The sequence below is a fragment of the Eubalaena glacialis genome, chromosome 10, assembly GCF_028564815.1.
Source record: "Eubalaena glacialis isolate mEubGla1 chromosome 10, mEubGla1.1.hap2.+ XY, whole genome shotgun sequence".
NCBI lineage: Eukaryota > Metazoa > Chordata > Mammalia > Artiodactyla > Balaenidae > Eubalaena > Eubalaena glacialis.
Genome location: NC_083725.1, coordinates 112,749,462 through 112,771,841, shown reverse-complemented (window position 1 = coordinate 112,771,841; position 22,380 = coordinate 112,749,462). Strand labels below are relative to the sequence as shown.

The following is a 22,380-nucleotide window of genomic DNA, read 5'->3' as shown; positions in this document are numbered from 1 at the left end:
GTATGTTGAGGTCTTAATCCCCAGGACCTCACAGCGGGACCTTATTTGGACATAGGGTCCTTGCAGATGTAATTAGTGGCAATGAGGTCATTAGGGCGGGCCCTAATCCACTAGGACTAGTGTCCTTATACAAAGGGGGAAACCTGACACAGATACAGACACACACAGAGGGAAGATGATGGAAAGGGACACACGGACAAGATGATGGCCATCCACAAGCCAGGGAGAGAGGCCTTGACTAGATCCTTCCTCAGAGCCCTCAGAAGGACCAACCCTGCAGACACCTTGATCTCGGACTCTAGCCTCCAGAACTGTGAGACAATGCAATTCTGTCGTTTAACAGAAGTGCCACTCAGTTTGTGGCACTTTCTCATGCAGCTGTAGCAAACTAAGCACGCGGGCGGCTCTCCATTTACCAACCAGAGTGCAGTGTGACCCGGTCCACCGGGTCTTAGGGGCCGCACGGGGACACAGGAGGGCGATGGCTGGAGCAGAGCCTTGGATGGGTGGGCTCATACGTTGCCTTCAGGAACTTTCTGAGGAGCTCTGCCAAGGCCGTGGCTCTCCCCGTGGGTGCCCTGTGTGGGGGGATCTTTAGGGTTGGGGTGCTATGGCCTCCCTGGCTCCTGGCAGCCTCAGAGCTAGTCCCTTCCTGAGGGTGACAAGGCAGCCACACCAGGAGGAGATGCCAGGGGCCCTGCAGGCCCCCAGGGTCCACTCGCCTCAGTCGCCCTCCTCCCCACACTCCTGGGCCCCCTGGACTCACCACCCAGTCTCTGTGAACGATCATGGACATGATGATCTGGTACTGGAAGTATAAGGGGATGAGCAGCGGTGGCCCAACTGCAGGAGAGAGAGGAGAGGCACTTAGCGAGGCCTGTCTCCCCCGGGCGGGGCTGGGAGATGGGGAGGAGCCGGGGGCAGAAGCCTGAATGTGGTGCCAGCTCTGCTGCTCCCAGGCAGAGGCGGCCGGGACCCCGGTACCTGAGGAGGGGCCTGGGAGCAGACAGCACCTGCCGGCACCCCGCCCAGCGATCATGAGTGTGGGACCCTGGGCAGGTGTCTGGGCCAATGTCCCTTCTGTATCATGGGCCATGTAGGGTTTGCCTGGGGTGGCTGCTGTGGTCCCTTCTCCTCTCATAGGTTTGGTGTCACTTTCTGGGTCTGGAAGGTTGTCAGGTGGGAGGGGAGACAGAGGGCCACACTGGGGTGAGAAGGGGGTCCGGGTGTGGTTGCGGGGTGCCCCAGCACTCACTCAGAAAGAAGTACTCGTGCTGGTGGTTGTAAGGCAGGTATTTCAGCTTCTTCTTGCCGTACTGAGGAGAGAGCAGAGACTGTGAGCCCCCAGCACCCCTCAGGCTCCAGCCTCCCGTGCTCTCCTCCACCCGCTCTGCAGCACTGTTCCTTCCTCCTGCCCAGGGGGCTTCTGTCCTCTGCACCCGGGGCTCCCAAGGCTGGGCCCCTCTGGGCTCCCGGCCACTCCGGCCAACACTTCCTCAGCCCTCGCTGGGCGTGCCGATCCCAAGCTGCATCCCATGCTGGCCTCAGCTCATGCGCTCCTCTACGAGCGGTGCTTCCAAAGCTGAAGCTCTGGGTCAAGTCACTGCCCAAGGCCACAGGAGAAGTGGGCCGGCTGGGATCTGAACCCAAGAAAGTGGACTCAGAGCCCATGCGACGGGCACTAAATAAATGTTGAGTGAATGCACAACTCAACAGCACACGTGGGGGGCACCCAGAGGGAGCTCCTTGGCCAGTTTCCACCCCTTTGGGAGACAGAAGAGCTCCTGGGTCCCCCTGAGAAGCTCCCTGGAGCCCGCAGTGGGCAGCAGAACTCAGGTAAGGGCCTGGGGAATTGTTAACAGTACGAGGCCGGGCGCGTCTACCTTCCCGGAGCCTCCTGCAATTTCCAGGCTGAGACTTTTCACTTGAGGATGCCGGCGGGCCAGAGGAGGTCACCACATGGACTCTTCAGGCCACACCTGGTCACCTGGTCCCACCCAGGGCACCCTGACACCCAGACATTCAAGTGAGGAGGGCTAGGAGGGCTGGCTGGGGCGTGGGCATCCTCACTGTACAAAGTGGATCAGGCCACACTGAGCATGAGCCCGGGTGAGGGGACCCACGGCCCCACAGGGTCCCTGCAGCTCCTCAAGGTCCACCCCCCCAGGAACCAGCCCACCTGGCCCCTAGGGGACTGAGACCAAAAGATGCTGCTCGAAGAGGGGCACCTGTGATGCTGGGGGTCTGTGTGGGGAGCCTGGGCTTCGACTCTGCCTCTCACCTGCGCTGAGACACTGCACAGGTCACTGAGCCCGCCTGAGCCCTGTTTGGCAGCCAAATCACTGCATGTTAAGAGGAGCCAATGAGAACAAGGGCATAAATGCCAGGGGCTGACCCCTGGGACACGGCTCCTCAGCCCCCCTTCCCCCAACCCCACCCCCGGCTCCGAAGGTTGGTGCCGCTCTCATCCAATGATGTCCACTCCTGCTTATTTCAGCTGGGAAAGCATGATATGGATGGCGAAACCCTGGATGTCCTCTAGGCCAGTGTTCCTGTTCTCCAGGTGAGAACACAAGACGGAAGTGATTGCCAAAATCCCAGGGAGGGCCCACGGACAGAGGGGCCCCGGTGGGAGCAAAGCCGAGCCTGTCCCCAGGACATGCATCTTGGCACAGAGGCCATGGCCATGGCACACCCAGCTGAAGCACCACCAGAATCAATCCCTTTGTTCCGTGTGGCCTCCTGTGCCTCGGCAGGGGTCTCACCCATCCCCAGAATGCACATCCTTTGCACGAAGGCTATCAGTAAGATTGCGGCTGGCCTTGGAGAGGTCCCAGCCAGGGGGCACCAGACACAGTTCTGGACAACTTTTCAGAGGAGGGAGGGATTAGAGGCGTCCCCTGAGTGGCCGGTCTGGTGGTCTGAGTTCTGGGGAGCATGTGGCCCATTGAACAGGCCCCCGGGTCTTGCTCTAACCTCCTCCCAGAAGCCAGGAACCAGGCCCAGACTTTGTCTGCAGGCTTCTCCAGCCCTGGACAGGAGCCCTCCTACCACATCTCTGCCCCACAGGTCAACCCAGGGGACAGCCCCAGGCCCAGAGGACCCTCGGGCTGGTCCAGCTCTGTTCGGGGAGTGCGCACTAAAGGCAGCGCAGGCTGGCTGGCGGAGGGACCCCACAGAAGGACTCAGGGGTGGGCGCAGCTGGGGAGTTGGTTTGAAGCTGCATTTGCACAGCAAGCACCCTATTTGCACTGATCCATGGTGCCCTGTAGCGGGTGACAGGAGATTACACGGGGCTGATGCTCCCCAGCTGCCCCTGGCCGCTTAGCACTGCAGGCTCCCATGTGTGTCCCCTCAATGCCCCAGACTGTCCTGCGGGAGCTGCCGAGTCCCTGCCCCCGGGCAGCGGCAGGCCTCTCTGTCCACCCCTGAGGGCTCCCAGCCTTAGAGAGGCGGGGGCTCCAGATTTGGAAACAATCTGTTATTCAAGCAAATTGCTTTGCTGTCCCCGCACCCTCCCACCCCATGAGCTTTGGGCTCCTTGTTTGTCAAGTGGAGGTATGATGGGTACTTCTTAGTACTTCTTAGGGCTGTCGAGGGCCCATTGGTGATGGGGCTGTGAAAGCACTTCAGGACTGTGAGGGAAGGCCAGTCACGGTTACACGTGCGCCCGTGTGCGGTAACATGCAAAATGTCACGGGACGCCTGTTCCCGTCTTGATGACCTCAGGGGAACTGCAAGGTCGCCTGTCAGGGTAAGGCTGATCCAGGGCACTAGCTTTCCTCCGAAAACCAGCAAGCACAGCTGTGGTTTGGTGATGCCAGGCCTGGCCTGGGGCCAACTTTCTGGTTTCTTGACTTTCACACGCTCAGTTCTTTGCAACACTCAGTTGTATGTCATGGGCGCAGGGAAGGGATGGGGAGAGCTGTTTTAGAACGTACCAAGCTAGGAGGAGGGGCTCCTGGCTTCTTAATTCATCAGGAAGCTGGAGGGATCCAACAAACACAGGCCTCTAGTGTCCAGCAGGTGGTGGCCCCGGGCAGGGTCCCACAGGACCCGGAAGCCCTGGCTGGGAGCCAGACAGCCTGGGTTTGGATGGTGGCACTGCTTTTCTAGCTGTAGCCTTGAGCAAGTTATTTCACTCTCTCAGCCTTAGCTGCTCCATCTATAAAATGGGTTTGATGAGAGCTCCTGCCTCACGGTTAAGCGAGGATTAAGTGACGCCCCACGAGCAGTGCTCGGCACAGTGCTAGGCCCGGGGACTCAGTAAGAGTCAACCTTCCTCCCCAGTGGGGACCACAGGCCTGGAGGACCCACACGCCTCTGCTCTCCAGGACAGTCCTCATCACACACAGGAAGAAAGCTCGGGTCGTGAGGCCATCACAGGGGAGATGCAGGAAGAGAGGGGGTGCTTCCACTCGCGCTGCGGGCGAGGCTCCGGGTGGCTTGTCGTGTCCAGACCCCAAGGAGTGGCGGCACATGCAGGACCTGCTTTGACACGTCCTCAAGCCGAGGCTGAAGGGAGCACAGGCCAGAGGCAGAGGGAGGGGGAGTACGGCCAGCCCCGGCGGCCTGTCTTCCTAGAGGCCCACAACCCTGGGCCCCGGCCAGCTGACCCTCCTGTGCTCAGCCTCTGCAAGGACCACAAGGCCGGGCTTGGATTATGGGCTGAACGGGTGCCAGAGGCATGTGCAGGGGACTTTTCAGCATTGGAACAAAATGTCTGAGGAATGACAAGGGCCTTCCTTGTCTGCTCAGGGGAAGGGGGAGGGGAGCAGTTGCAAAGTCCTGCCCAGACTCACACACAGAAATGAGGAACACGGCCACGGCAGGCATGCAAGGTGGCAAGACTCCAGCCCAAGGGCCCTGAGAGGAGGGCCACAGGTGCGCCAAGGGAATATTTGGCCTGTTCAAGAAGGAAGCCTGGAGGGTCAGCTGCAGACAGGCCGTGGGGCAGGGAGAGCCTCCCAGATGGGCGGGAAAAGCAGGATCTCAGGCAGGGAGGCAGAAGCATCCCCAGCTTCTGAGAGCCCGTTTACAGAGCTACAGGGCTAAGGGCCTCCTCGTTCTCCCCCATGATATGGCAAAAAAAAAAAAAAAGTGGGTGGTGGAGGGGCAGGATGAGCAAAACAAGACCGCCCTTGACATCACCACTATTTAATTCTGTTCTGAAGTTCCAGGAATGCCATAAAACCCAAGTCAGAAATAAGAGTGTAGAGCAATTAGAAAGAGTCTAAATTTTCATTATTTTCAGGGATATGACTGTCTACCCAGGAAATTCCAAAAAATCAACTGAAAAACAACTAGAATCACAAGCAGACATAAGTGGACACTAGCTGGACATAAGATAACTAGCCAGACATCAAGAGGTTTCCTGAGTACTGGAGGAACCCCTATCATAATGACAAAAAATAGAAGTTACCTAGGATTTAATTTAAAAGAAGAAAACCATCCACAATACATATAAAGAAAAGGAGGACTTCCCTGGTGGCGCAGTGGTTAAGAATACGCCTGCCAATGCAGGGAACACGGGTTCAAGCCCTGGTCCGGAAAGATCCCGCATGCCGCAGAGCAACTAAGCCCCGTGCGCCACACCTACTGAGCCTGCACTCTAGAGCCCGCGAGCCACAACTACTGAGCCCACGTGCCACAACTACTGAAGCTGCGCGCCTAGAGCCTGTGCTCCGCAACAAGAGAAGCCACCGCAGTGAGAAGTCCAAGCGTGGCAATGAAGAGCAGCCCCCACTCGACGCAACTAGAGAAAGCCCGCACGCAGCAACAAAGACCCAACACAGCCAACAATAAATAAATAAATTAATTAAAAAAAAAAAAAAGGAAAACCTTTCTAAGAGATATAAAAAGGAGACTCAAGCGTAAATGGAGAAAGATGTCTTATTTCTGGATGGAAAGGCTGAATGTAAAGATGTAAATTCTTTCTGGGAGGGAAAAGTCGGCCCATGACAAGCTTGCAGTGAGCTCTAAGGAGCCACGGATGGATCGGCATGACGCCAAAGTCACCCAGACAGCGTCCCGTGCTGACACTCAGCCCAGACCAGGTGCTAGGGTTCAGGAGAGGATACCCTCCCACTCAGAAGGGGTGGCGTGACCCGGTAAGGGGAAACCAGGAAAACTGGCTGACTCCTGAGAATTATGAAGGTTGACCATCGGTCTTGAGCCAAGTCCCGTTTGGCAAAAGTCAAGCATTCAAAAGTGATACCAGGGGACTTCCCTGGCGGTCTAGCGGTTAAGACTCCACGTTTCCACTGCAGGGGGCATGGGTTCCATCCCTGGTCAGGGAACTAAGACCCCACATGCTCCAGTGCAGCCAAAAAGAAAAAAAAAAAAAAAAAGAGGTCCAGGGAACCAGGCTCTGATGGGGGCTCCACCACTTCTCGTCCGCAGCCAGACCCTCTCCACCTGCAGACCCCTCTCTTCACTAGACACAGACCCTCTCGACCCTGTAGACCCCTCCCCCTTCCCTGGGTGCACAGCCCTGCTGTCAGCACTCCCTCAACTCCTAACACCCTCAACAGAGCTGCTGGCTTGATGTCTCCTGCTACACCCTAGCTGGTAATACGCCCATCTGAGGGCACATCTTGGCTCCTTCACTGGGCTGGGAGTATCCTAGGAAGAGGGACAATGGCCAGCTCCGAGCCTCCAACTCCCAGCACAGGCTGACACAAAGCAGCTTATTCACTCAACAAACATACGTTGAGGGCCTACTATGCACAGGCCCTGGGGACCCAACGGAGAGCAAACCATATTACTTTTTGATTATTTATATATATTTTCCAGGACTCTAATTCTCTCTTTAGCTCTGTCTAATCTATTTAACCCATTGTTTTGGAGATATATATCTATATCTATACTTCATTTGGTCATTCAAAAATCTGTTTGGTTCTCTTTGATAATCACTTGTTGTTTATTTATCTTAAGTTTATACATAACCTTTCTATATTGTACATAGGACCTGAGTATCTGGAGTTCTATAGCATCTAAATCTGTTATATGTTGTTTCTTCTGATTCTCACTCATAGTGGCTAGCCTTCTGTGCTGTGCTTCTGATTGTGAGCTCATTGCTTGATATTAGCCTATGGGAATCTTCATACCTATATTTGGAGACTTTCCTCCAAAGGGGATTTGCCTCTGCTTCTGCCAGGAGCCAGAGGGTGCCACCAACATGGAACACTTCAGTCCTCCTTGAGGGCCCTGGCTTCGTATAGTTGCCCGAGATGCAGCTCACCCAGCTCCTCCTGGCCAACCTCCCAGCTTCATTCTAACTTTTCTTTCGGAGTCAGGAAGTGGGTTTTGGAGATCTTGGAAAACAACAGGGCCTCAAGGAATCATGGCCTCTCTTTGCAGGATATTCTTTTTCTGTAGCAAGAAGGTTCCTCACTGCTCTAAGTCCACCATATGAGAAGAAGGAGAAATTCTCCAATCCAGAGACTTCCCTGGCGGTCCGGTGGTTAAGACTCCATGCTTCCCCTGCAGGGGGCACGGGTTCGATCCCTGGTCCGGGAACTAAGATCCCGCATGCCACGTGGTGCGGCCAAAAAATTTTAAAAATTAAAAATTATAAATAAATAAATAAATAAAAGTGAAACCAGGGACTTCCCTGGCGGTCCAGTGGTTAGGACTCCGCGCTTCCACTCCGGGGGGCACGGGTTCGATCCCTGGTCAGGGGACTAAGATCTCGCATGCCACACGGCCAAAAAAAAAAAAAAAAAAAAAAGTGAAACCATAAAACACTGAAAATATATGAAGAACTTTCTAAGCATAAAAGAAAGGTCCCTTCCAGGCAGCATGGTCCTGTGGACACCAGGATATGGCTCAACCAGGAACCCAGAAACAGCTGGCCTTTCCCCCCGAGTATGTGAGAGAAAGGATTTCATGGAGCACCGTGGCCGTGGCCATGGTCTTTCAAGGCCACTGGCAACTGGATGGCCAGATCCCCAAAACCTCCCACCGCACCCCCTCCCCAGAAGTCGGCATTCGAGAGGTGTCTAGGGAGAGATGTTGGAAGAAGTTTCGCTGGCCACCACACGGAGAGGAGAGACGCCTTGTTGCCAGCATCACTGGTGAGACTAGATTTTGTTGTCAGGGACACAGAGAGCATTTGTCAAGCCAGTCAACAGCTCTACAACACGAAGCCTCACCCAGAAAGGGACGCCTTTGTCTTCTTATCAGATGGACCCAGGTTAATCAGTCCTACTATCTAGACACCTCAAATCAAAGCGAGCAAACTCTTTCCTAGAAGGAAAACGTAAGCATGTATTTTGGCAGAGAATGAAATCCTTGCCCAGCCAGAGAGCCTCCACACTTCCAAAGTACTGTATTTTGGCTAATTTCCTCTGAATTGACAATGTCACAGAAAACCCATGTTTCTGCTCAGATATTCTGTCAGATAGATATGAAACGGGAGGGGGGGGGGTACCAACCAGAATTGAGGGGACAGGCTCTCTTCTCTCCCTGTTCCAATCCTTGGATGCCAACACTACTGGGAATACGACCAATTAAAGACACTGCTCCTTACTGAGGGTAAACATGCCTCTCTTGGCAAATGCTTATCGGGCCCCTACTCTGCGCATGGTACGGTCACACTTAAGATCTACATAAAAGCAACAAGGATCTTCTAAACTTTAGTTTACATCATCAATGTATTTCTGAAAAGTAAAGCCTATGTAGATTTTTTTTAGAGGCTGTCACATAGAGGCTCTACTTTTTACAGAATGTTAAATGAGGATAGTCTTTAAATTCTTTAAATGCATTGGGGGGGCCTTTATTCAAAGACTTAGCAACACCAATTTTTCCTGTCATAAAATAGTGTGGGTTACATTATGGTATAGAAATACGACAGAGCACTTGGACAGCCCCAGGTGGAGGCCCATACACTTCTGACTCCAGCAAAGAAGTCTACGTTTGGTGAGGCAGCAAGTTGCAGAAAAACTGTTTAAGTTTTAATTTTTGTTTTTAAAAAAGATATGTGTGTGTGTCTACACACATAGAAAATATCTGGAAGGATTTTGTAGTATGTTGTCAACAGTGGTCACCCTCAGGGGCATGACACTAGAAGCAAAGGGGGGATGGTAGAGATAATAGGAGACTCACTTCTTAGTTTGGTCGATTTCTGTTATTATTTAACTGCTTGTAACAGGTATGTTCTATATTTATAATAATAATAATTTTAAAAAACGAATGTAAAAACAAGGCAGTGTGATGGAGTGGAAGGAAATGGCCTAGCTGTCAGATCTGGGGCCTCATCCTAGACTGGCCACTAAACGATGTGACCCTGAACACACGCCCTCCTCCTGCCGAGCCTCGCTTGGCATCTGTGGTGAAGCAGGTGGGACCAGACCCTGCTGAGGTCCCTCCCAGCATCGGGGATTGTGACTCTCCAAGTAAGGTTTCCTGGGGCTGGTCTTCGGGGACCAAGCTTGAGCTCTGGAATCGTGCCTTCCTGCTAAACTGGAAGGAACAAGCCAGGAAATGCTCTTCCCCGGCCCATGGGAGGTGGGGAGGCATCTAATACTCTGATAAGGAGCTGCATCCCTTATTTACACAGGAGGCCATCCCACAGACGTTTCAGCTTGAATAATTCAGGGGGTCCAGGAAAGGTTTTCGTGTAAACATCAGACACCCTCCACCCTACGGGATTCCTCCCCTGATCCCTGCGCAGGCCAAAACACTCCCCATGGCCACTTGGCTCCCTTCCTCGTACCTCAATGGGCTGCCATTTCCCCAGGACAAACACATGCAGCATATTCACATCCGGGTCCTTGTGGAAGATGTTGGGTTTGGCGTGGTGCTGGAAGTGGCGATGGTTCCACCAGTTGGCAGAAGCACCCTGTCGGAGGAGGAACAGGGGTGAGCAGCGCAGTCCTCGGTGCGCGGGAAGGGGATCCACGACAGGCCCAGCTCAGGACCAGTTCCTAGCAGGTCCACTATTCAGGGCTGACTTCTCCATTGTACACAGGGCCTCGGGCCCCTGAGAGTCAGAATGCAGCCCTGCCGGTGCTGAGTCCAGAGTGCTGGGCAGGCCCTTGGCCAGGACTTCCGTATGGAGCCAGGTCACTCCCGCCCCGCCCCACCCCAGGCCTATTTCCCTGATCATAAGACGGTGCGGGGGATGGACGGAGAGGCACGTGTGGTGGAGTCTCAGCTCTCTGCCAACACCGGGCGTGAGGCTCCACACCCCTCGTCCTCTGCTCGTCTCCTGTGTGCGTGTGCTGTGCAGAGGGGAACACTTCTGTTTTGGGAACAGAAAGAAGTGGTCCCTACCATGTGACCCAGCGCTCCGCCCCTACGTGTGTACCCAAGAGGAATGAAAACAGAGCCACACAAAGACTTGTACACAAACGTTCCCAGCAGCATTATTGAAAATAACCAAAAAGCGGAAACAACCCAAAGGTCCATCAACTGATGAATGGATAAATACAATATGGCAGATCCATACAATGGAATATGTTTGGCCATGCCATAAAAAAGTGTGAAACACTGACACGTGCTACAACGTGGATGAACCTGGAAAACACGATGCTAAGTGAAAGAAGCCAGCCACAAAGGATTCCATTTATATGAAATGTCCAGCACAGGGAAATCCACAGACAGAAAGATGAGTGGTTATCTAGTGCTAGGGTTGGGATGACGGGGTTGGGAGGTGATGGCTAAGTGGTGTGGGGTTTTCTTTTTGGGGTGATCAAGATGTTCCAAAACTGATTGTGATGGTGGTTGCACACATTCGGGACTATACTACAAGTCATTGGTTTGTACACTTTATTTTTGCCTTGCCGCGCAGCATGTGGGATCTTAGTTCCCTGACCAGAGATGGAACCCACGCCCCCTGCAGTGGAAGTGCGGAGTTTTAACCACCGGACTGCCAGGAATTCCCTGGTTTGTACACTTTAAATGTGCAAATTGTATAGCATGTGAATTACATCAAGAAAGCTTTTTAAAAAAAAAAATGAAGACCACAAGTGGTCCCTGCTCTCAGATGGCCCACAGAGTAGCTGGCAAGAGACAGCCCAGCAGCCAGACATGCCACTGCACTGAGAGGTGACAGCTGAGTCACATCACGCCCAGAAGGCTTGGCAGAGCTTCATAAACAATCACCAACAGAGCTTCCTGGTTCTAACGGGTAAATATAAAATTATGATTCTAGGGACTTCCCTGGCAGTCCAGTGGTTAGGACTCTGAGCTTTCACTACCAAGGGCCTGGGTTCAATCCCTGGTCGGGGAACTAAGATCCCTCAAGCTGTGCGGCACGGCCAAAAACAATAATAATAATAAAATTACAATTCTAGGAGACAAGAAGCACTACATGAGTATTTCTTTCAAGGCCACAAATTTCTGTCTCACCAGCTCCAGCTCTGGACACATTCTGAAGGCATGTCCCTCTACAAAGTCACCCAGTGACGCAAAGAAGGAAACAAGACTCCTCTGACTCTTCAGCATGAGGACTTCACTGGTGAACTGTTGCTGGATCAATCGATGCTTTGGCCAAGGGTCTGGCCATCTATAAAAAGGCCTAACTGCGAAAACAAATATTTTACTTGGAAGATGTTTTGGTACAAACATAGTCTCTGGACCCTAACGGCCATGGGCGGGAACAGCTCTGAGCAGCTGTGGCCTTTGCAGTGACCTCAGGCCCCTGTAAGCAGGAGGGCCTCAAAACCCAACAGGGCAAAAAAAAAAAGTCAGCGAATGAGAGCTTAGAGGATTAAGAAATCAGATGACACATTGGCCTTTCTAGACAAAAGGAACCAAATTCCTGGGAAGAGCGCAAGGGAGTCCCTGGCACAAAGAAATCAAGGGGCAAGGCATGTATGTACGATGTTTACAATGCACCAACCAAGAGATGTTTGTTGAATAACTGGAGGAAAGACAGGCTACGAGCACCACGGGGATGAGAGGAGGCAAGGTGGGGCCATCCCCGAACTTGGCATCGGCTGTGACGACAAAACATTTTTTGATGGTGCTATTCTCTGCTGTGACTCTTCTCCATCCTTCTTCACTAGGCTCAACCCTACGTATCCTTCCTGGGCACTGGGAAGCCCTGCCTGCCCTGGAACAGTGACCCAGTGTTGTGCTCTCGGAATGTGGTGCCAACGTTGCCTGCCCTGGGGATGAAGTGGGGAAGGAGGCGAGCCCTTGTCTAGCGAGGGAGAGGAGGGTATCACTCCACACTGGGGTGGGCTGACGGAGCTGGAAAAGTTTCGGGAGGCCACTCAGAAGGACTGCCCTTCGGCAGCAGGCTGGGCAGGAGCGGGCCAGCCAGAGTGACGGTCCCTTTTCTGACAGAGGGAAGAGCCTAGGTGAAGGCCTTGGGGGAAGGGGAGCGTGGAATGTTCCAGAAGCCAAAAGAAGGCCCCCTCAGTTGGGCCAGCAGTGCTGGGCAGAGCCATAGCAGACCCTGAGGCAAACTCATCAACAATATTTCTAAAAATCTACGCTTTTGCTCATCCCATTTTCAATTGAGAGAACTGCCAAGTCTGACAATTTCTCTCAACCAAGTGACAGTCTTAAATAATTTTTTTTTAATATTTATTTATTTATTTGGCTGTGCCGGGTCTTAGTTGCGGCATGTGGGATCTAGTTCCCTGACTAGGGATCGAAGCCGGGCCCCCTGCGTTGGGAGTGCGGAGTCTTAACCACTGGACCACCAGGGAAGTCTCTTAAATTAAAAAAAAACTTTTTTTTCTTTTTTTAAAAATTAATTAATTTATTTTTTGGCTGCGTCGCGTCTTCGTTGCTGCGTGCGGGCTTTCTCTAGTTGCAGCGAGCGGGGGCTACTCTTCGTTGCAGTGCGTGGGCTTCTCATTGCGGTGGCTTCTCTTGTTGCGGAGCACAGGCTCTAGGTGCATGGGCTTCAGTAGTTGCAGCACGTGGGCTCAGTAGTTGTGGCTCATGGGCTCTAGAGCGCAGGCTCAGTAGTTGTGGCACACGGGCTTAGTTGCCCAGCGGCATGTGGGATCTTCCCAGACCAGGGCTTGAACCCGTGTTCCATGCATTGGCAGCTGGATTCTTAACCACTGTGCCACCGGGGAAGTCCCTTAAATAATTTTTAATTAACTTAAACTGTAAAATAATAATAAATTCGGTTTCAGTATAAATAATCAATTTAAACTTCATATTAGGATTTTTAATATACCACCTTTCCAATTTTTAAGTACTTTTCAACTATTTTAATGCTCTGGGGAAAAAAAATCAACCATTAGGATTTCCCTGGTGGCACAGTGGTTGAGAATCCTTCTGCCAATGCAGGGGACACGGGTTCGAGCCCTGGTCCCGGAAGATCCCACATGCTGCGGAGCAACTAAGCCCGTGCGCCACAACTACTGAGCCTGTGCTCTAGAGCCCCCCGAGCCACAACTACTGAGCCCATGTGCCACGACTACTGAAGCTCGTGTGCCTAGAGCCCGTGCTCTGCAACAAGAGAAGCCACCGCAGTGAGAAGCCCGTGAACCGCAACGAAGAGTAGCCCCCGCTCGCCGCAACTAGAGAAAGCCCGTGCGGAGCAACGAAGACCCAACGCAGCCAAAAATAAATAAATAAATTTATACTAAAAAAAAAAAATCTACCATCAAAAAAAGAAAAACAGGGCTTCCCTGGTGGCGCAGTGGTTGAGAATCTGCCTGCCAATGCAGGGGACACGGGTTCAAGCCCTGGTCTGGGAAGATCCCACATGCCGCGGAGCAACTGGGCCCGTGAGCCACAACTACTGAGCCTGCGTGTCTGGAGCCTGTCCTCCGCAACAAGAGCGGCCGCGATAATGAGAGGCCCACGCACCGCGATGAAGAGTGGCCCCCGCTTGCCGCAACTAGAGAAAGCCCTAGCACAGAAACGAAGACCCAACACAGCCAAAAATATTAATTAATTAATTAATTAATTTTTTTAAAAAAAGAAAAACACGAATACATACAAACATGTATGTAAGGTACAAGTTGTCCTTTGGCTTCAGATTCCAATATGGCTCAACACAGTCCTGATCTTTATTTGAAATGTTGGTATTTTGTTCATTGTGGATTTTTTTGCATTAATTTTGCCTTTTTTTTTTTTTTAAATATTGCATTAAAATGTTACTTATCTCAATTCCTGACTCTTTTTGATGTCCCCTTAAATTTTGTGCCCCTGGGACACACTTGTGTGCTCACTTGCCTCACCCTAGTTCCGGCCCTGGTGGCCCCAGATAAGGTTGTGAAAAGGCTGTGGGTTCCAAAGATTTCCATCTCCAGATGTAAAGTCTAGATGGCGCCAGGCCTGGTGGTTTGCATTTTATCCTCAGTGCAATGCCAAACAGAGATTCGACCTCTCAGAACTGTCTTTGTACAAGATCACCCTTGGGAAGAAATGTCCACCGTAAGTGACATGGGCTGAGGAAAAGGGGGAGTTGGGAGGTGGAGGGCTCACCCGTGGAACCCCACAGCAGTGCAGGCTGACAGTAAGAAGCGGGTCCCAACATCTCGAAGCTTCCAGCACCCTGTTCAGTGCCCTCACTGTCTTGAGCTAAGACATCCAAATTGGCAGGGCACCCGAGGACCTCCCTGCAGCCAGCTCCTTTCTGTCCCAACAAAGGGACCAGAGGAACAGATGGACCTACAAGGCTTGTCTGCAGCTGTGTGGCCACTGGGTGCCAGAGCGATTCCACGAACGCTGTGATGCTCCTCGCTCTGGGGCACCCCTGCCCAGCCACACCACTGGCCTGGACACAGCACGAAGGACACAGCTAGCAGCGGGCTGGCAAGCCATCAGCAGAACCCAGGTCCCTGACCTCCTGTAGGCTCCCAACCTGCGTATCCTGTCACCCCAGAGTTTACAAGTCAACGTTCTACGTGGAGGCCAGTCTTCTGTCCTGACTGCATCTTCTGTCTGATGCAGGAGCTGTGTCCCAAGGCCCTTCAAGGACCGAGAGACATCAGGTGGGAAAGGCCCTCCCGGCTCCCACCCAGACTCTGAAAACAGGACACAGTCCATCTTTGTTAAGTGTGTGGGGATAACATGGGTCCGGAGTGAAATGTTACTTTCAATACCGAGGAGGGTTTTCTCCAACAGAAAAGAGTATAAAATGAAACAAAGCGCTCAACTATGTGCATCCTTCACCCCTGAAATTCTGGAAAGAAACCAGGTTCTCAGACAGCTCCAGGCTCAGGTCCAGGCAAACTGTTTGCTGAGGAACTGGTTACTAGTTCAATGGTAGTTCACGCCCAACCAGATCCGCAGCCGGCAAGCCGGGAGCTGGATGGGGTCAGGTCACAGGGAGAGATGCTCAACCCGGACACGGAGCTCTTCCGAAGCCAGGGTGGGGAGGGATGGGGGTCTTTAGGACACAGCTTTTCTTAGGAAGCAGCTGAATGATGTGGACGCAGGGCTGGGGTGGGGGATGAGATCTGTTTCCAAGTGAGAATTGGCAAGGACTTACTCCCGAAACCAAGGAGATAACGACGCCTATCAATCACAGCAGCACAAGGTCGCTGGCAAGTCGAGCTCGTCTTTTTACAAAGTTGCCGAGCTAGAAGGCTACTGCAGGTCTGCCTCCTGATCTGGAGGGTGGTGAGAGAACTACCTTCCCTTCTGAGTTTGAAACAACTCTTGCCCTTTGGCTCAGTTGATCAGTACACTGTTTGATTTCCCTTATCTAAAAAGACTTATATGATGACAATATTCCCTTTTCATGCCCCCATATACTTCCAAAATGTACTGGAGATGGCTTCTGATAAAGGACTCATCTATAGCAGAACGGTTAAAGATAAAAGTGTAAATGACAGGTAGTGGGAGGGGAGGATACATATAAGGAAGATGAAGATTAGGGACAGTTGCTGTTTCATGTTTTGCTTTGTGTTTCCTGGCATCCAAGGGGGAAAAAAAGAGAAACACAATGTATCAGATAGCAAACATTACCTGATGGAGGGAAGCATACCGATTTATCAAGAGAGACTGCTTCTTCAGATGCAAACCATTCTATATAGAATGAATAAACAACAAAGTCCTACTGTGTAGCACAGGGAACTATACTCAATACCCATAATGGAAAAGAATATGAAAAAGAATGTATATATAAGAATGTATATATACGTATAACTGAATCACTTTGTTGTACAGCAGAAATTAACACAACATTGTAAACCAACTATACTTCAATAAAAGAATTTTAAAAAAGAGAGAGAGAGACTGCTTATTTACCGGCCCCAAACTGAAAGGAATTTATTAGTAAGTCCTTAGGTAAGGAACAAATATAATCAACTAAGAAGCATGTGCTTGTTTTTAGAACTAGGACACTGGTTTTGCATGTCTAATGTGGTTAGGAGACAGGGCTTGGAAGTTCAGAGATGTGGAGGGTTGGCAGGTCCTGCAGGTCAGCCGGGACACTGACCTGACAGTGGGCCTGGTCTGAGTGAAGTGAGATGGTGCTACACCAACCACTAACTGGTAGGACAGATGCCCAGGGCGGCTGACATTTACCTTTAAGTGACCAATCATGAACTTGTGGGCTATGTGGTTCCACGTGGACTTCTTGTAAACAGAGAGGTGGCCGTAATCGTGTTGCAGCCATCCAGCTTGGGCCTGGGGAGAGAGGGCCACGGATGCTTTCCCAGCGTTGGCACCCAGGCACCAGGCCTCTGCCAGCCGGGGGAGTCAGGGGGCGGGGGCTTTGAGTGACAGGTGAGAGTGTCACGCCTCACCTGAGAGGTAGCAAGGATGAACGCCGTGATGACGGTTGGAATCCAGCCATTGCCAAAGTAAAAGATGGTGAACCAGGCGATGCTCTCCATGACGATGATGTGGGCCAGGTAGAGAAGGAAGAACAGGTGGTTGCTCTTGAACAGGTTCATGTCCTCCGCGGTCTTCCTCAGGGCCCGGAAGTCCTCAGTGATCTGGGACTGTTGAGCCAGAGCACCGGGAAGGAGTCAGCCTCCCAGCTGCTCCAGAGGGGACCAATCGACACACCTAAGCTCCACAGGAGCCCGGCCGCAGTTCACTGCAACAGCTGCCGTCACCGCATACCTGCCTGAGCCTGGCACAGCCCTGGGACTATGTGTTTGTCCACAGCCAGTTCAGTGGCAGAGAAAGGACTTAACTCAAAAGCTTGCATTTTACACAGGAGCATTATTCAAAATAGGCAAAAGGTGGAAACAACCCAAATTCCATTGATGGATGAATGACTAAACAAAAGGTGGTCTATACATACAGTGGAATATACAGCCTTCAAAAGGAAGAAAATTCTGACACATGCTACTAATGAACGAACCCTGAAGACATTAAGATAAGTGAAATTAAGCCAGACACGAAAAGACAAATACTTATGAGTCCCCTTATATGAGGTACCTAGACTGGACAAATTCATCAATAGAAAGAACAGTGTTTACCAGGGGCTGGGGGGAGGGACAGATGGGTAGTTAATGTTTAATGGGGGCAGAATGTCAGTCTGGGGTGATGGAAGTTCTAGAGATGGGTGGTGGTGATGGTCGCATAACAACGTGAATGTACTCAAAGCCACTTAACTTGCGCTTAAAATTAGTTAAAATGGGGAATTCCCTGGTGGTCTAGTGCTTAGGATTCTGTGCTTTCACTGTGGAGGGCCTGGATTCAATCGCTGGCTGGGAAACTCAGATCCCCGCAAGCTGCCCAGTGTGGCCAAAAAAAAAAAAAAAAAAAAAAAAGTTAAAATGGTAAATTTTATGTTGTATCTATTTTACAACAATTTTTAAAAATACAAGGTTTATAGCAAATGTTTTCTTTTCTTTCTTTAAAAAAACATTTATTTATTTATTTATTTGGCTGCGTGCAGGATCTTCGGTGCGGCATGCGGGATCTAGTTCCCTGACCAGGGATTGAACCCGGGCGCCCTGCGTTGGGTGTGAGGAGTCTTAACCACTGCACCACCAGGGAAGTCTCACAACAATTTTTTTTTTAAAAAAGCTTATTTTTCCACTACCTGACACGCACCACTTGTTCCGGACACTCTATCAGGCAAGAGAGGGCTGGGTGGGCACTGGGCATGTGGGGTCAGGGAGATGGAGGCAGAGTCAAGGGTGGCTCTGGGGAAAGGAGGGCATCACTGGGACAAAGACGGAAGCTAGGAGGCAGGGGCAGGGCAGGAGGGGGAAGAAAGGCCAGATACAGGGCAGGGGGCTGGGCAAGAGGGAAAGACCCTGTGCCCAGCCTGGCACCGCTGAAGCCCCAGAGGTGGAGAGGCTGGGAATGAATTACTCCAAGGTGAGGGCCAGCCCAGGCTGGCAGCAGGAGGAGGGGGGCTCACCAGGGCCATCGGAGGCTCTGAGTCCTCCCTGACCCTAGGTGATGAGCAGTGGCTCCCCCTGGACTGGCATAAAGGCTCCTTTGCCCCACGCCCTGCACTCTCCTTCTTGGGGCGAGACCCCCTCCACCCACAAACCCTCCGCTTCTTCCTTGTGAGGCCCGACTCACATTCTTGCTGTGGTCCTGGCTGGGCTCCTCAGGGGCCAGCTCGCCGATCAGCAGGGGCTTCATGAACTTGCGCACGAAATCAAGGTTGCGATGGAAGGCCAGGAAGACATCCTGGGGAGCAGGGGACAGGTGGTGAGTGGGAGACCCCGACCTCGGCCAGTACCTCCGCCCCAGGCAAGACAGGGCTCGCCAGCAGAAGCTCTGTCCCACTAGGACACCAGGACACCGAACGGGGCCGCAACGATCCGATCCTAAATGCTCTCTCAGCCTCATTCCGGCAGGTCCCTAAGTGCCCAATTCCAGTGGAGGTGTCACTTCGGGCTCTGCCCTGATGAGGGGCCGCTGAACTCGCCATGGGTGTTTACAAAAACCGCAGAGACGTGCGGTCTGCCGCTGGGTGAGTCACGAAAACGCGCCCCTGCAGGGATACACCGCGCGGGCACCGGGCGGGGCACAGCCGGGCACCCGATTCTCCTCGAGCTGCTCCTGCCCCGTGGGCTGCGTGATTTCCGGCGAACTGCACCACCCAGCACGTGGTGCACACGCCTATCAACAGAAAGAACAAGTCTGGCGCCTACCACAAGCATGCAAAGTGTGCTTAGATCATGTTAAACCAGAAACAAATGCAGAATTCCATAAAACGCATTTCTGGAGGGGTGGGGGGAGCTTTTTCATATTTTGAAAAGGTATGAAAATAATTATGTAGATTATGAAAACTTTTTTTTTTTTTAAATAAATTTATTTATTTATTTATTTATTTATTTATGGCTGTGTTGGGTCTTCGTTTCTGTGCGAGGGCTTTCTCCAGTTGCGGCGAGCGGGGGCCACTCTTCATCGCGGTGCGCGGGCCTCTCACTGTCGCGGCTTCTCTTGTTGCGGAGCACAAGCTCCAGACGCGCAGGCTCAGTAGCTGTGGCTCACGGGCCCAGTTGCTCCGCGGCATGTGGGATCTTCCCAGACCAGGGCTTGAACCCGTGTCCCCTGCATTGGCAGGCAGACTCTCAACCACTGCGCCACCAGGGAAGCCCTGAAAACTTTTTTATGTAGAAGTCTAAACTGTTATGTGTTAAGGTGGTGGCATTATGCCTTGCTTTGTCTTAGTTTTTCCAAACTTTCTCTAACATTGCTGTATTGCTTTCTAAAAATTTAAAAATTAAGATTGTGCCTTTTAATCTTTTTTTTTCCAATTATAAAGTAATGTGCATAGTTTTGGCAAATTTAGAAAATGTACAGAAGAATAAAGAGGAAAATAAATACCACCCAGAGAGTGACCACCATTGCTAATATTTCGGGATTTTGTTTTCCATTTTTTTTCCTATACATGCTATGTAAATTAGATAAAACAAATATAGCATCTCCATTAGAGATGTGCTGACCATAGACCCCCCCCATGGGATACAATATGATGTCGCAGTGATAAACAATGTTCACCTTGCATCAAACCAAGCTTCAAGGTGAAACTCACATAATATTGTACGTCAACTATATTTCAATTAAAAAAAGTTTTTTAAAAACAAGTCTTGAGACTTTGCTAGGAGAGAGGAACAAGTCGCATGATACCATGAGAAACAATCAGAAAAATCAATGTAGTGGGGAAAAAAAAGTGAGGGTGCATGTGTGTGTGTGTGTGTGTGTGTGTGTGTGTGTGTGTGTGTGTGTTGGGGGAGGGGTCCTAGATTAAAAGAGACAGAAAAAGATATAACAAAAGCTTATAAAAACTGCAATGTTTGATTCGAAAGGCTCCCACTGGAGGGTGGGGAACCCAGCAGTTATCCAAGACATTCTGGTGTTGAATGAGAGATTTTGGATATGGACAGGATATCTGATCATATTAAAGAATCACTATTGGGACTTCCCTGGTGGCGCAGTGGTTAAGAATCCGCCTGCCAATGCAGGGGACACGGTTCGAGCCCTGGTCCAGGAAGACCCCACATGCCACGCAGCAACTAAGCCCGTGCGCCACAACTACTGAGCCTGCACTCTAGAGCCCACGAGCCACAACTGCCGGAGCCCGCAGGCCACAACTGCCGAAGCCCGCACGCCTACAACCCATGCTCTGCATCAAGAGAAGCCACCGCAATGAGAAGCCCGTGCACCGCAACGGAGAGTAGCCCCCGCTCGCCGCAACTGGAGAAAGCCCGCGCACAGCAACGAAGACCCAACGCAGCCAAAAATAAATAAATAAATAAAATTTTAAAATAAATAAGTTAAAAAAAAGAATCACTATTAATTTTCTTAAATGTAACTAAGGTATTGTGATTATGTTAGAGAATGTCCCTATTAGGAGAAGATGGTGAAGTGGCATAATGATGCAATTTATTTTCATATGATTTGGCAAAAGACAATGAATATATGCATAAAGAGGAATATAAATGTGGCAAAAATGTTGGGATTAGTGAATCTTGGTTGAGGATATACAGGTGTTCGATTCTTTCAAATTTCTGTATGTTGGGAAATTTTCAAAATGTTTTAAAAAAGAGGAAGGAATGAGGAAGATGCTGACAACTCATAAAAATGTGCCCAGGGCTTCCCTGGTGGCGCAGTGGTTAAGAATCCGCCTGCCAATGCAAGGGACACGGGTTCGAGCCCTGGTCCGGGAAGATCCCACATGCTGCGGAGCAACTAAGCCCGTGCGCCACAACTACTGAGCCTGCGCTCTAGAGCCCACGAGGCACAACTACTGAAGCCTGCGCACCTAGACCCCGTGCTCTGCAACAAGAGAAGCCACCGCAATGAGAAGCCCGCGCACCGCAACAAAGAATAGGCCCCACTCACCGCAACTAGAGAAAGCCCGTGGGCAGCAACAAAGACCGAACGCAGCCAAAAATAAAATAAAGTAAATAAATTTATTAAAAAAAAATGTGCTCAGCCTCCCCCTCCCCCCACCCCACCCCCCTGCCAAAGTATCTCACAGTGGTAATTGCCAGTCTTCTCCCATTCTCTGGCATCAAGCCCTTTTGCCTGGTCTTTGTTCTATTTGTGTCTAGAACAGACTTACAAAGCGACGCTTTGTGCAGAGGAAAACTGGGCCCAGAGTCTTTTAAAAATGTCTGCACCCCCCTCACTGAACAGAAAGGGATGGTAGCAGAGGATCAGAGCAAGTGTATCTTCAGAGGAGACATGGGCTGCTATTCCAGGGGCCCTGAGTGGGCAGCGAGGAGCCTGGGGTCCACTCTGGGCCAGCTGCTACCCACGCCCCCAGCCTCTGTCTCCTCTGCAAGGGAGGACCCCCCACCCCAGCCTCCGTCTCCTCTGCAAGGGAGGACCCTCCCAGTTCCAGTGTTCAAAGGCCCTGGGAAAGGGCCTACCAGGAGCTTCCAAAGTCAGGGCCCAGGCATTGGTGGTATGGCAGTGAGCACAGCTGCCTTCCAAAGTCAGAGCCGAAAAAGGCCCTTTCCTTGGTCCACCTCACATGACACCACGGCTTTTGAGAAACGAAGGGGACGTTCTTGGTAAGGCAGTTTCCTGAGGAACAACGGCTGATAATAAATAACGAAACAATCTCTACTCTTCACTGGGAGACAGACAGCCTGCAAGTGCATCACCTCTCCTCCAGCGCCCGCTGACCCCCACCAGGTCCAGGTCACACCTCCAGGCCTCTGCCTGGGCTGAGGAACCTGCTGGAGCGGACTCCTGTCCTGACTGGGGCCGCCCCTGGGTCAGTTCCAGAGGGCCCTTGGGTGGCCTCATCTCCCTGAGGCCAAGGGAGAGGAAGGGCCACGTGCCACGTGGGGAGCCAGGAAAGTTGTCTCTGTTACCTCCCTGATGCCTCAAAGCCCCACTTTACAGATGAAGGCCCTGGAGCCCAGGAAGCTGACACCCAAGTGGCAGAGTCAGGGTCAAATCCAGGTTCACCCGATCCAGGGACCGCAACTCCACAAGCCTCACGCAGGTTTAGAAAGCCGAGCGCTGTTCAATTATCTCATTGTCCATGGTAGATCCAGCAGCCTTCCGAGCAGA

General features: G+C 51.6%; 1 protein-coding gene across 2 annotated transcripts in view; it reads right to left on the bottom strand.

Annotated features, from left to right (window-relative positions):
• FADS2 (fatty acid desaturase 2) overlaps window positions 1–22,380 on the bottom strand; it is a 35,785-nt gene that overhangs the window by 7,091 nt on the left and 6,314 nt on the right. Inside the window, exons 2-7 of one of the 2 annotated variants that reach the window (XM_061201856.1) lie at window positions 18,421–18,531; window positions 16,677–16,874; window positions 16,456–16,557; window positions 9,719–9,844; window positions 1,256–1,316; window positions 767–843 (exon numbers count right to left, since the gene is read on the bottom strand). In XM_061201856.1, coding sequence (XP_061057839.1) covers window positions 767–843; window positions 1,256–1,316; window positions 9,719–9,844; window positions 16,456–16,557; window positions 16,677–16,874; window positions 18,421–18,531 — 675 coding nt within the window. The remainder of the gene's footprint in view (window positions 1–766; window positions 844–1,255; window positions 1,317–9,718; window positions 9,845–16,455; window positions 16,558–16,676; window positions 16,875–18,420; window positions 18,532–22,380) is intronic. The other variant, XM_061201858.1, reaches the window with a different exon arrangement.